General features: G+C 28.7%; 1 protein-coding gene across 1 annotated transcript; it reads left to right on the forward strand.

Annotated features, from left to right (window-relative positions):
* Positions 1-8,893: 8,893 nt before the first annotated feature.
* Positions 8,894-11,064, forward strand: LOC100799562 (1-aminocyclopropane-1-carboxylate synthase 7). Its single transcript, XM_006580832.3, has 3 exons — positions 8,894-9,324; positions 9,502-9,791; positions 9,907-11,064. Exons 1-3 carry the CDS (start codon positions 9,148-9,150, stop codon positions 10,760-10,762), a joined length of 1,323 nt encoding a protein of 440 aa, XP_006580895.1. The 5' UTR covers positions 8,894-9,147; the 3' UTR covers positions 10,763-11,064.
* Positions 11,065-14,490: the final 3,426 nt, after the last annotated feature.

Raw genomic sequence — 14,490 nt, forward strand, 5'->3', positions numbered from 1 at the left:
CTAGGTATTTAGAAAAGGTTGCTTAACATAATTATTAATACCAAAAATTGTAACTATTACTGTATATAAAGCGTAATTGTGTAAGTAGAAGCTCTCTTTTGAATTCAATACCAAATTAAGTGAAATGACTCAAATGAGAAAAAAAAACATGTAGTTGGTAAAAAGTAAATTAATATATATCCAATTTTGATCAATAAAAACGCAAAATTGGATAATATAAAAATGCGCTTTATGTTCAAAAACAGTATGTGAATAATCAAATACAGGTTTAATGAGTTAGGAAATGATTGTCTTTGGTACAACTGATACACAATCCAATGGTAACCTTTTGGTCACTTTATTTACAAGATGACTTTGTCTTTCAACTTTTTTGAAACCTCTTATTGTAACTTGCAGAAACACAAGCATTGTTACACATGTGTGTATGCATTTCTATTGTACTATTATATTTTATTATACAAAAAATTATATATTGAAATAATATCTTTTATTATATGTAAATTGGTGTGCATATTATTTTTAGTTTAATATGTTTTGTAATGTGTAAATAATTTTACTTCTTATATCTCTTATTTGTTATGATAATATGATAAATTAATATATTATATTTGTAAAAACATATTTATTTATACATATTTGACCAAACCATTTATGATACATACTTGAATATCATTCTATTTGATAAATGTATTTATAAAATATTGAAATGATAACATTATTATGTCATGTGTTGAATATTTTTCTTCTTAATTTGATATTTAATTATATTTGCTCTTACGATATATATATTTCAATTCTATGGATTTTGTTATATATTTTAAAATAAGATATATGATAAAGAAAAAATAAGAAAAATTAATAAATATATAAAAAATCCGTGTAAAAAATAAAATTATATATACACTACAAAACATATTACACTAAAACTAATATATACATCAATTTATATATAATAAAGAGATATTATTTTAATATATAAATTTTTGTAGAATAAAATATAATAATATAAGAAAAATGCGGATACACTAATGCGCTTGTGTTTCCGCGAAAAGAAGTTGGATATAGGCTTTCTCAAACAAGCAACGGTGCGTACGTAGTTGAGAACTTAACATGTACAGAGTCAGTGTCAGAGACAAATTAAATGGTATGCGTGTCCGTGCAAATTTGAAGGCCATACTTGGACTTTTATTTTAAAATTAATTTATATTCTCAAAAACGTGTGTACGAACGCGGTAGGAATCTGCAGTGCATGTAAAATAAACATATGCAAATGGATATACTACTACTACTACTTCAAACTTTAAATACTATATAATATAAATGGAATATTATAATGACATAAAAATGGAGGATACGGAAGGTAGGGTGGGGAAAAAAAATAGAAAGTTGAATATTAATATGACAAGGCCAATGCAAGTCAGTGTATTTAACGTCCGACCTACTCAATATTCTGTACTTATCTCTCTGTTAGACATAATACCCTATCATGATTAGAACAAAGATTCCTTCGAGCCGTGTCACCATTGGAACTACATCTTCCATGAATTCCTTTCCAATTGTTAACACAGAGAGTAATGTAGAAAAGGATATAAGGAAATTAAGATGGAAAATAGTAAGATATAAAACCTTTTTTTTCATATGATATCATTTAATATCTTTATACCTAAATGTTACCAGACTAACTATTGAGATATAAACATTATTGAAATAATTTTTATCTTTCCTAACAAAATCTTCTATAAGCGCTACCAAAAAATTAAACTTTTATCATCACACTTAAGAAATATAATTATCTACCATGTTGGATCTCGTTAGTCTTTCAGATACTAAAACATTTTAATCTCATAAAAATATAAAAACATTTTATACTTACCATTTAAAGACAGTAGAAAAATGTTAAGGAGGATTTAGATTTTTTCTTACCTATATCTGTATGGATAATCAAAATAATATCTCTTTCCTTGTCTTGAAAAAATATTATCTCTTTATAATTTTTAGTTTGTTTTATATTATTTATTCCTTCGAAAAATAAAATGTTTTTTTTTCAAATTTATCTTTATCTTTTAGTATTTTCATTTAGTGAAATGAGGAAACATTGATACTGTAAGAAGATAATGAATGTAATCAAATTTTTTTTTCAAATGAAAATATTTAATATTTAATCTCCAAAAAAAATTATAACACATAATAATTTTAACACTACAAAATATTAATCAATAATTCTTTTAAAAATACTGAAATACCTGTTGAAATAAGCATTCTTGATCATATTGGTGATATACAAAACTCATACCTACTGTTAGTCCATTTTGTTGTTGCAATATATCACTTTTAAACTATAAATTCAAATTTTTATTATTGAAAACGAAATAATCTCTTCATGATCATCCTTGGGGCCTGATTCGTTTGTTTGACGTTTTCTTTAGTGATTTGTGCCCAATATTATCTACAACTATTCTTCTTATTTGTGGCCATCTCTTGAGACACTTGTATTCAGTTTTAGTTACAAATTATCAACAATAATCTTTTGTCTATAAAGGAAATAAATAATCTATATGCAAAAACTCATTATCAAGTGACTACATGTTTTCCTCATTTTGCTTACATGTTTTATGAATTTCTATATTGAATCAAATTAATTTTTTAATTAAATATTTAATAAAAATAATAATTTTCTCAGTTAATTTAAATACTACTCAAATTTATTAAATAAAAGTAAATATCATACGATATCTATAAGTTATTTTCAAAATAATATATTAATTAAATTAATTTTTAATATTTTAATTTAAAAAATAAAATTTAAATGCATGAATCTCTTACATTTTAATCTTTATTTTAATATTCGTAAAATAATATTAAAATTTTTTAAATCAATTTTTTTCCATATTTCACGAATATTTCCAAATACCTATAATGTATGTGATATATCAATTTCTATAATTTGGTATTTTTATATAGAAGCTATACAAAAGTTTTTAACGTGTTTAAATTAATTTTAATAGTTATTTTACATATATTATTTTTATAAAATTCATTTTACATTATTTATTTTTAAATAATAAAATTAAATAATATTTTTTTCAAAATATATCAATTTTCAAAATATAAATATGAGTGTAAACAAAAATTGTAAAACTTTACCCTGCAAAATGTTACCAGATAATGAAATGGTTGATAGTTATCCAAATTGATTAGAGATCAATAATTGGAAGTTTGTTAGATGAATAGATGTACTTAGAGTGTAGTTAGTCGGCTGTAGTTTATTTATGTACTTTACTCGCTTGGACTAACACTTATATATAAGCGATGACTCCCATGTTGTGTTATATTTAGTTGAATGAAATTAACATTTTCTCATTCTACCACAAATTTTAATGTTTCCCTTAAAAAATTTCTCTTGATACCACTTAACATGGTATTGGAATACTTCTTTAAGAGGCTTTTTCACACTATGCAATAATTTCTTTGCAATTTCATAGATTTCCTAATTGCTACCGTTTTCTCTCTTGCTCCCACGTACTATTAGCTAATATCACGAATCTGTGTGTGGTTTCATGACCTTACTTCTTGCACCTAAACATAAAACAAGTGCTATTATTGTTTTTACAGCTTTCACTTAACATGGTATCATTTTTGGTCTCAAGCAATGACCATATATGCTGCTATTATGACTCAATTTGTAGTTCACCAATGAAACCTTAGCAAAGCCAGACATTAAGGATCGGATTCCTCTTTTGTTACATATATATAGGATCAATACAACACGTTTTTTTTTTTTTTTTGCCTTAATCAATATTTAGATCAATTGATAGCTAGCTTAGATCAGCACTTGTATATAAGCGATGTCTCTCATCTATTTTGGGTTATAAATTACTCGATAATCAGCTGAATGTAATTAGATTTCTTTCATTCTACCACCAATTGGAGACTTGGAGTGATTCCTTTCATGATATCTCTGTCTCAGTACCATTTTAATGCAAAATTTATTTCTCTTCTAGGTTCTTTTGGGCGATGAATTGAAATTATATTTCAAAATAGTAATTCCATTTTGGGATATAATTCGAATTTGTTCAAAATCATAATTGTTATATTTGGGTTGTAAAAAAAAAAAAACTAGATCAATTCCATCGTGCAAAGCACGGTCATAGAAAAAAGTAAGAGAGGGAGCAAGTGCAGCAAAAGTAAAAGAAAAATAAAAAAACAGCAATTGCAGCCAACAATAAAAAATGAGAAAAATAAAGTGATCTATATTGCACAAGAAATCAACACATGCAAGTGTGATCGGTGACCGGACAGTTTCTAGAATAATATAGGTAAGAGCATATAATTTTAGTTCTAAGTTAAATTTCAATTCTATTTCGACACATCTAGTAATTTTAGGATAGTTATGCATAAGATTATATTGGATTTAGGTAAAAAATTATAAATCTACATGTGAATCTCACAACAATAATATTGAAAATAGGATAAAAAATAACAATTGATGGTACAAGTAACATGGTAATGCATGGTAGGTGACAATCACAATAAAAATGATAACAATAGTAAAAATGATAGTGGTGAGATGAGATGAGATTTTGTTGTTGATGATAATAATAATATTTAATGGTAGAAGTAACAGTGATAATAGTGAATAATAATTAGTTAATAGTAATAAAAATTTGATTGTAACGATAATGGTGATGGTCAAATAAAAAAAAGACCAATTTTACAGTATGAAAGTGAGGTTAAAAATTATGATTCAAATGGTATAAATAAAGAAATGAAATATTTGCTTTAATTATACTAAAATCCCATTGAAGTAGTTTTTAGAATTGTAATTTCAACTTTAAAGAATTCTAGATAATTAATTATATTTTCATTGTTTAATTCCATTTTGAAACTCCGATTCCATGTGCTTAACATATACTTGCATAAATTACAAAAAATTTCAGCCACGCATATAATTGCCTACGTGCGTGCTCTTTTTTATGCTCTTTTTTCTTCTTTCTTTTCAGTTTTAGAGTTGATCTGGACGAATGACCATCAATAAAATTGTGAAGAGTAATACTACAAATTTTATGCAGAAAGAATGAAATGCGACGGAGGGACTATAGGACCCTCGCTGAATTTTGCTACCCTAAATTTTGTCCCTTTAAATGGGAAATTAAGAAGAAAATGACATTGACTTTTGGTAGGAGTTCTTTCTCTTTCTCTATTAAATAATCAGGTAAAATAGTGAGATGTATCTTTCTATTTTATTTTTTACCTTTTTATTTTAGTTCATTACTTATTACAGTTTCTTGTTTTCTTTAAATTTTCCAAACATCTTGTATTTCATTAAATTCTAGACATGAAAATCTCAAAACAAATGCTAATCACTGAATGCAAAAAAAGAGAGTAAATAAGAGAGAAATAAATAATTACATATATTTGTATGATATTTAAAAAACATATTTCTATTTTTTATTTATTTTGTACGGAATATTTACGTACTGATTAATTAGCCAAGCAGTATACAGCAAATTAAACAGCTTGCAACATGTATTTTTAATTAATTAATTTATTTCAAATATATGTCCTTTTAGTTTTTATTAGTTCAAGTGAATAACGTTCACATCAAGTGACATGATCCTGGGCCTTCACTTTGAGTTGACACTCTTAGCTGTTAACAATTAAGAAAAGATCCCCTATCTCACGTACTCGTGGATTTTCTAGACTTTAGAAAAAGTACTTGGTGTCGGAGGAGAGAGCCAAGTGAAGTAGTCTTGTAAACTTCCTTCATGGACAATAGACTACTAGTCATTTTCACACATCTTCATATTTCAAAGTGATATATTTTTAGTTTAAGTGACAAGTTCGCCATCTAGATCTTCTTATTTCTTCTATAGAGATAATGTTTTTGTCATCTATTTATTATGTAGGTTCTAACCGAAAGCCTAAGGGTTATATTGTTTTATAATTTATTCAGCAAATTAAGATAGACCACTCTCAATGCTATCCAGCCAATAATGCTGAATTTAATTTGGAGAAATGAAATGACTATACTAAGAAAACATAGATGTAATTGTCTAGAACTACAACACCACCATATATGAAAAAAAAATAACGAATTTCCATATCTTGTGAGCCCTTTGTTCGATACTTGTCTGTCTCTACCCTACAGGCTGAAGTCGCCGCACAGTCGTCATATGATCCCTCCAGTCACGTTCTCTTTCTTGCATTAAGATTCACAATAATAACTGCAGATCTAGGGTTGATCTTCTCTAGCACATGGATATTCATCATGTCTAGCTTCACGTCCTTTAATTTGTTTATAGGGGAGCATATTCTTCTCATCATTTCCTATCCTATCACCTTAACTGCTTTCCCCTTTTCTTTTTCTTTTTTTCCAATCTTATTAGCCTGATCGATGCTTGTTAATAGTTCAAGTGACCAGTTAGTTGAAATCCACAAAAACAACATGATCTCGACAAATATCTTATATTCCTAACTTCTAAACCTTGTTGTGCATGCATATGATACAAGGCAAAACTTACTTATACAAATTATATATACAAGCAGATAATATTGATCCGATGATAAGATTATACAAACAGATCCAACTAATAAATATATAATAGGTTACATTATTATTTGGTCCGATTTGTATCTTTTAATCTTTATAGTTGAAAAATAGTTTTTTTTTTAGTTTATATAGTATATATTTTAATTTCTTTTGTTTTTATAGTTTAAAAGTGATATTTTTAGTTGTTATAATTTATATTTTAATTTTATTTTAGTTCTTATAATTTGAAAGTAATTTTTTTAATCCTTATAATTTATATTTTAATTACCTTTTAGTTTTTATTACAAAATATATATAAAATAATTAGTTACAAATTAATTATAGATTATCAACTATTTTTTTATTACAAATTATCTTATAATAAATTAGTTATGAATTATTTATTAACATTTTTATAGTTAATTATAATCGATAATATTACTCATATTTTAATATTAAAGATTAAGAAAGAATTAAAATATAAAATATCGAGATTAAAAAGATTATTTTCAAACTCTAAAAACTAAAAAAAATTAAAATACAAATTATAAAAACTAAAATAATAACTTTTAAACTATAGAGACTAAAAAAAAATTAAAATATAAATTATAAAAACTAAAAAATTAATTTAAAACTATAAAAATTATAAAATATAAATGATAAAAATATAGGATTGAAATGAGTAATTAAATTTATACTGGTATATATAATGAGAGAGAGTGCGGGAGAGTAATAGAGTAATAATCGGAGAGCAAAGATAATGCACACTGTTTTATATATGGTGCGCACGCACTTCTAGCGTACCTAACCATTTTATTAAGTCAAATCATACTTAAGTAATTAACCTTGGATGCAGATGACAATTATTCACTTAAGTTCCTTGCATTTAATTATTAGCATGGGTTCTAGAGCTTAGTTATAGTATGATTGGACTATAAATAGGATACTATTAGTAATTAAATAAAATTTGTTTTTGCGCATTATTTGTTAATTTATACATTTCGAAAGAATCCAACCATAGATTACCTTCTTACTTTCCTTAATTATTAGTTGAATGATCATAAGGCGTCAAATCGGCTCTTGATAATAATGATAAGTTCATACGATTGTGCTATTTATCAAGAATATGTGTCTGTGTTGGATGCAACTTAATTATTTTAGATGAATTAAGCTATAGCAAATTAAAAATTCCGAATTTTTAATTTTGATGCAAATATATTGGCTGTAAGTAATATATAAAAATTAATTAATTAGTCATACACTAGCTCAAATATTATAATCGAGTTTTTTTTTTCTCCTTTTTGAGTTAAATTTAAATCTAATGCAAATATTTTAGTATGATTAAAAGGAAATTAATGGAAACATGTAGCAGTAGGTGAATGAATATAGAATAGCATGGTCATTGTCTTATTATTATTATGTGTTAATTCCAATGTATATGTAGGAGAGTTTGTTCATATGCGATATTTCATTTCATATCTCATATAGTAGTGTGACCATTAGCTAATTGGCCGTTCTCTTTAACCGAAAAGATAACCTTACAAATCAACCAATCATTACATAAATCGCTTCTAATTATGCACACAACTATCTTAAGCTGTTGAATGAAAGTGAAATGATGTTAAAAACTTAGAAAGTAGTCGTTAAATTCTGTTGTTTGTTATTGTTGGCTCTTTCTCTCATGTGCCCCTCAGTCAAATGCGTACGGCTCTAGTGGTAGGGTCAGAAGATCTCGGAAGAGCTTCTCTTTTATCCAGTTAAGCTGCTCTTGCACATCAAAATCTTGTTCAATCTTTTCAATTACTTGATATATCTCTGTCAATTGTCAGGCCATTAAAACTTAACTACTCTAGGAAATCCTGAAATGTACTACAACATATTCAGATGTTAATGAAATCAATGGTTAATTTGGTATTGATTCCCAAAGGAATTTTCGTACTTTTCTTCTTCTTCTTTTTTTATAATTATTCATACATATATATAGATTGAGAGATGAAAATTCTTATTTGAGAGCTCAACCACTTTTAATTTAATAAACAACAAAACCGCCTATAAAATATAGTCACATTACAAATGGTATTAAAACACTTCTCTATTAAACCGACATATAAAGAGGAAGAGGGAACTATAATGGCAAGAAATCCAACCCCCCAAAACAACAACCATATATTTTCCGTGTGATCTGGCATCATGTACAGTTGTCACAAGTCACGTCTCTCTGTGTTAAAACCTCCAAGGTAAAGCTCCGATTTGCTATCAATAGTTTAATATTTCTATATAATTTTTTTAATGTTTTTTTGCATAAGCTCAAAGCCTATAAATAGAGCGGGTTTCCACACTCTCAATCAACGGCTTCCTTTTTCAGCTTTCTCTAGTTTCTCTCTTGCATCCTTTTCTCACTACTTGCTCTCTCACTAACATAAGCTTTTTTTGCTTCCTATAAAGGCCACTCGGCAATCCAAGGATTATCATTTTTAATTTTGCACTACTGTTGACGTATACTTTATTTTTCTTTCCCAACTTATCACATCTCTCAATTTCTTTCTCTTTCCGTTACCCTTTAATTTTCTCATCAACCCCCTTTTTTTCTCTGAAAGAGTTTTAAGTAGTTATTAATTATGGGTATCAAGATTGAGCAAGAGCAACCTAGTGTGGAGCTTTCAAGAATTGCAGTTTCAGAAACTCATGGAGAACACTCCCCCTATTTTGCTGGGTGGAAAGCCTATGATGAGAACCCTTATGATGAATTAACAAACTCCTCCGGAGTTATACAAATGGGATTGGCAGAAAATCAAGTAATTAATTAACACACACACACACACACACACACACACACACACACACACACACACACACACACACACACACATATATATATATATATATATATTTGAATATATATAGTATAAGAGTAGATGAATTATTTATAGAGTGCATCTTACTAATCTTCTTATATTAATTGTACCCATCAGGTTTCATTTGATTTGCTGGAAAAATACTTGGAGGAACACTCAGAGGCCTCAACATGGGGAAAAGGAGCTCCTGGTTTCAGAGAGAACGCTTTGTTCCAAGACTATCATGGACTTAAATCATTCAGAACAGCAATGGCAAGCTTCATGGAACAAATAAGAGGAGGGAGAGCGAAATTTGACCCAGATAGAGTGGTACTCACTGCAGGCGCAACTGCAGCCAATGAACTCTTAACCTTCATTCTTGCTAACCCAGGAGATGCTCTACTTGTTCCAACCCCTTACTATCCAGGGTAAGAACTGATTAATTATACCTTAAAAAAAATTATATACATGGTCTCACGTACGTAAAGTTTTAACGTGATCAAAGTCTTAAACTAAGATATATATGGGTCTTTTGTTTTACAGATTTGATAGAGATTTAAGGTGGAGAACTGGGGTGAACATAGTTCCAATCCATTGTGACAGCTCCAACAACTTCCAAATCACTCCTCAAGCTTTGGAGGCTGCATACAAAGAAGCAGAAGCAAAGAACACAAAAGTGAGAGGAGTGTTGATCACAAACCCATCAAACCCCTTAGGTGCAACAATTCAACGCACGGTTCTGGAGGAGCTTCTTGACTTCGTGACTCGCAAGAACATCCAACTTGTCTCAGATGAAATCTACTCAGGCTCGGTGTTTTCCTCCTCCGAGTTCGTGAGTGTAGCAGAAATCCTCGAAGCTCGCCAATACAAGAACGCAGAAAGGGTTCACATTGTTTATAGCCTCTCCAAAGACCTTGGTCTTCCTGGTTTCAGAGTTGGAACTATTTATTCATACAATGATAAGGTTGTGACCACAGCGAGAAGGATGTCGAGTTTCACCTTAATATCCTCACAGACACAGCACCTTTTGGCTTCTATGTTGTCTGATAAGAAGTTCACTGAAAACTACATTGAGACCAACAGACAGAGGCTGAAGAAGAGGTACCAAATGATTATTGAAGGGTTGGAAAGTGTTGGCATAGAGTGTTTGAAAGGGAATGCAGGGTTGTTTTGCTGGATGAATCTGAGTCCACTGTTGGAGAAGCAAACTAGGGAAGGAGAATTGGAGCTTTGGAATGTGATTTTGCATGAAGTGAAACTCAACATCTCTCCAGGGTCTTCTTGCCATTGTTCTGAACCCGGTTGGTTCAGGGTGTGCTTTGCAAATATGAGTGAGCAGACGCTGGAGGTGGCATTGGAGAGAATACGTAACTTCATGGAACGAATGAAGAAAGAGTAATAATGGCACTACTGTGCGTGATAAGTTCTATTAATGCTGTTGTTGTTATAGTACTATATTGTTTTTTTTTTTTTTTTAAATGGTTCTGGCCATTTTGATAAATTCTTTATTTTTGGGTAACAACAAAACCCAAAACTCATGTAAGGAAAAAACACATGTATACTGTAGAAGAGCATATTCACTGCCTCAAGTAGTGAAGCGTCCTAGTTGTTGTTTGCTTGCTTAACTCAAGCAAGTTAATTACTTAATTAGAAACTCCTTTTGTATGATTAAAGTGAATCTATCTATTAATGAAAAATGTTGTCTCCAAATTATGTATACTCTTAGTTAGCTCTCACACCATTTCTCTTTATGCTTAAACTTATTTTACTATTGACTCGGTGATAACTTGAAACTTAATAACTTAATTTTAATTTATAACACATGTTGAATTTATAAAAAAAATGATCTATTGAATTTTCACAAGATGCATCGTGAGTGAGAAGTAAAGAAGAATTTAAAGTCCTATTTAAAGTGGTAAAAAAACTGCAACAAAACACTTAAGTTTTCCTTAGTATCATAGTAACTATTTATTTTAACGCTGTTTGTGTGTACAAGTCTATTTAACTAAAGTTGTTCATAAAAACATCACAGTACATTGACTATTGTTTTTTTGGACAACAAACTTTCAATTATATAACAATTTTTACACAGTTTTTAACATTTTTTTTTAGTAGTTCTTTTCTTGCATAGAGTTTATTATAAAATTCTATTGTATATTAGATAAAAGTCCTCTTAATTAGATAGCTGCGGAGTGATCAAAGGTTTATACACACGTGTGCGCGTATGTTTGCGCGCAACAGCTAGCAAACCAACCTTGTATACATAGCTGTTATCTTCTTGTCAATATTTGCATCATTTAAAAAAGGAAACTTGTCATTCAACTCTCATGTCAAAGTCTACGTGTTATTGTCATGCTTATTATATGTGGAATTATGGATAATCTGACTTGATTATGGATACTTAATTGGATAAACATATAATACTTTGCTTTATGGGTGTGCGCGTGATGTTCCAAACAATTAATTAATGGTCTACTACTCCATATACCGTCCGATTGAGATCCCACAATTAGGCTAGCGATTGACTCACTTAAAGCTTGATTATGTTATTATTCTCACCACCAAACTTTGAGCTAACAATATCAACTCCTTATTGTATACGACATGACTAGCAGCGGTGACCTCTTTCATTTACGGAAAATTTACATTTGATATTAAACTATACTATATGATTTTACTCCTCCAAAACTCTTACCCTTAGTTTCTACACTTGTAGTGGAGAAATGATAGATTTATAACTATGACGCAAGAGCTGACAACACCAAGTTTAGCATGAGACACGTTATTCGTAATTAGTTGGACCTGGTCTAACGCATGTTCTATTTATTATAGAAAGGTGTACGTGTATATAATACCGTCAACATTTGTAATTTTCGCACATACTTCATTAATGAGGCATTGGGGGCTTCCTTAATCATTTTAGTGATTACTTTTAAGAGAATGATTTGATTTTGATAATGTTCTATTTACATCTCAACTTCTCAAATATATATATATATATATTGAACTGAATGTTTTGCATATAATAGGAGAATATTCGATATGATAAAATATCTTTATAATTTGTTTGTTACTTGGTTAAACTTTTCAAAATTTAACAATATATTAGATTTTAATTGAAAACTTTAATAATTTAATCTCAATCATTATTAATTTTTCTCATATTTTTACATAAAATAATGTTATAGATGAGTTATATATATATATATATAACACTTGATCATTTCTTGTTTACTAGAGAATAATAAATATATGTGATCAAATTAAAAAATAGGTTAATGACTCTAATATATCAGTTAATTTGCTTCTCATATCTCTCTTATCTCTTTCTTTATTTTTACATCATATATATAATTAAATTTTGCATTTATCGTTTCTCTGTTTTCTATTTCTGTTCCTGTATAAGCATAGATGGATCATATAAATGTGAACATAACAACAATGATAACAATTTACAAGAGAAGAGCTGTGTTGTACGTTCTGGCTGATATTTTCTCAACACCTAAAACAAAACTTGCGATTTCTGGATTCCTTTTGGATAGATGTTCAATCATATATCACTAATTAGATTACAGTTCCCAGAAAGTCTGAAAAAACACTATTCGGTGGCATGCTGATGCTGCAAACGCAATGATATCCTACGAACATGTGACAAACAGAAGCCACACAGATAAGCCCGTACGTTTTGCTCGTGAAGGTGAGCAAGAAGCTGTCTTTCAAGCGTGCATGAAAATTATACACCTCTAGTCTCAGGAGACCTACTTTTTTTTCTTTTTTCTTTTTAATTTAGTGCTAGTTTTTTTTAATATATATACATTTCCCTTCCTAAACTTTTTTTTTTCAAAACTTTGATCATTTCAGCATTTCTTCTTCTTAAACTTTAGTTGTTTTAGAATTTTAATATGTAATTGTTTTTTTTCAGTTATACCCTTATATATATGGCTGTGTAATTTGTAATTAAAGAGATAAACTAATGACTAAATTTATTTGATTTTCACAAGATATTTATAATGTGATATTAATGTTACTTCTTAGCTGGATTCAAAGGAACAATATCTCATCATAAACGGATCCTTCAGTGAATTCTAAATAATTATAATAATTAGAGTAAGTTATAAATAAGTAATTAAAAATAACATAGAAATTAATTTGTAAAACAATAAATGAAGACATTTTAATCTACGTGAAAAATCTATGTGAAAAAATATTTAATCTAAAATATTAAAAATTCTTATAAATTATATTATTTTTCTTAATCTACCAAAAAAAAATCTTAAACAACACAAATTTAAGAATACATCAAGAAATAAATTTGCAATATAAAATAAATATATTCCTTACCAAAATTAATTCACGCATTTATATCTTTTTCTTAAAAAAAACTTCATTAGATGTAATTATAAATTTAAAAGTTTTTGTTATAAGATAGAAATGATATATTTGTTTCTATCAATAAAATCTCCTGGTAAATTAGAAGCTAAAATATAAGCAAATCTTTCTTTGATTTTCCCATGTAGAAGCATTTGTTCCAAAATTAAAACAATAACACCATTTTGACCAACACTTTTCCAATCTACTTCCCATCAAACGAGGCAATGATGAATAATGGTTTCATAAGTTCCATCATCGTCGAAAAATGACTTTTGAAAATTGGCATTTTTGCTTGTTGCAATTTGAGACATAATAGCAGAGTCATCCTTGTGATAATCACTGCCTCAATTCCTTTCTTCACGAATATTTCTCAAATACCATATCGATCGCTAATCCTAAAATAACACCATAAATGGACTCGAGGTCATCATCAAAGGCAGTCTCAAAGGTCTCGGTGATTAGATATTTTTCCATTTCAGTTATTATGAAAACAATTTCCTTGAAGACCATGAGCATAAATTCCTAAAGGATAAGCATAAGGCAAAGACTTCTTGATTGACATGTTCATCTATTGACCTTTTAGCATAATTCTAAATGGTGTCCTTTGGTTAATTCCTTTACCTACCGTTGAATGAAATAAAGGGGCTAGAAAGGGAGTTCTTCCAAAGTCGAGCACTTGATAACCCACTTATATAGCTTTTAAATTTATCCCCGAACCTACTTGTTATTGGCACACTTTTACAAGGCAAAAGCTTT

This window comes from Glycine max, chromosome 5, assembly GCF_000004515.6.
Source record: "Glycine max cultivar Williams 82 chromosome 5, Glycine_max_v4.0, whole genome shotgun sequence".
In the NCBI taxonomy this organism is placed as follows: Eukaryota; Viridiplantae; Streptophyta; class Magnoliopsida; order Fabales; family Fabaceae; genus Glycine; species Glycine max.

What these genes read in the sequence shown, in the direction of transcription:
- LOC100799562 (XM_006580832.3), top strand. Translation starts at nt 9,148, where the DNA reads ATGGGTATCAAGATTGAGCAAGAGCAACCTAGTGTGGAGCTTTCAAGA. An exon ending in TGGGATTGGCAGAAAATCAA is followed by an intron (nt 9,325 to 9,501) that starts GTAATTAATTAA and finishes TGTACCCATCAG; the next exon opens with GTTTCATTTGATTTGCTGGA. An exon ending in CCAACCCCTTACTATCCAGG is followed by an intron (nt 9,792 to 9,906) that starts GTAAGAACTGAT and finishes TTTGTTTTACAG; the next exon opens with ATTTGATAGAGATTTAAGGT.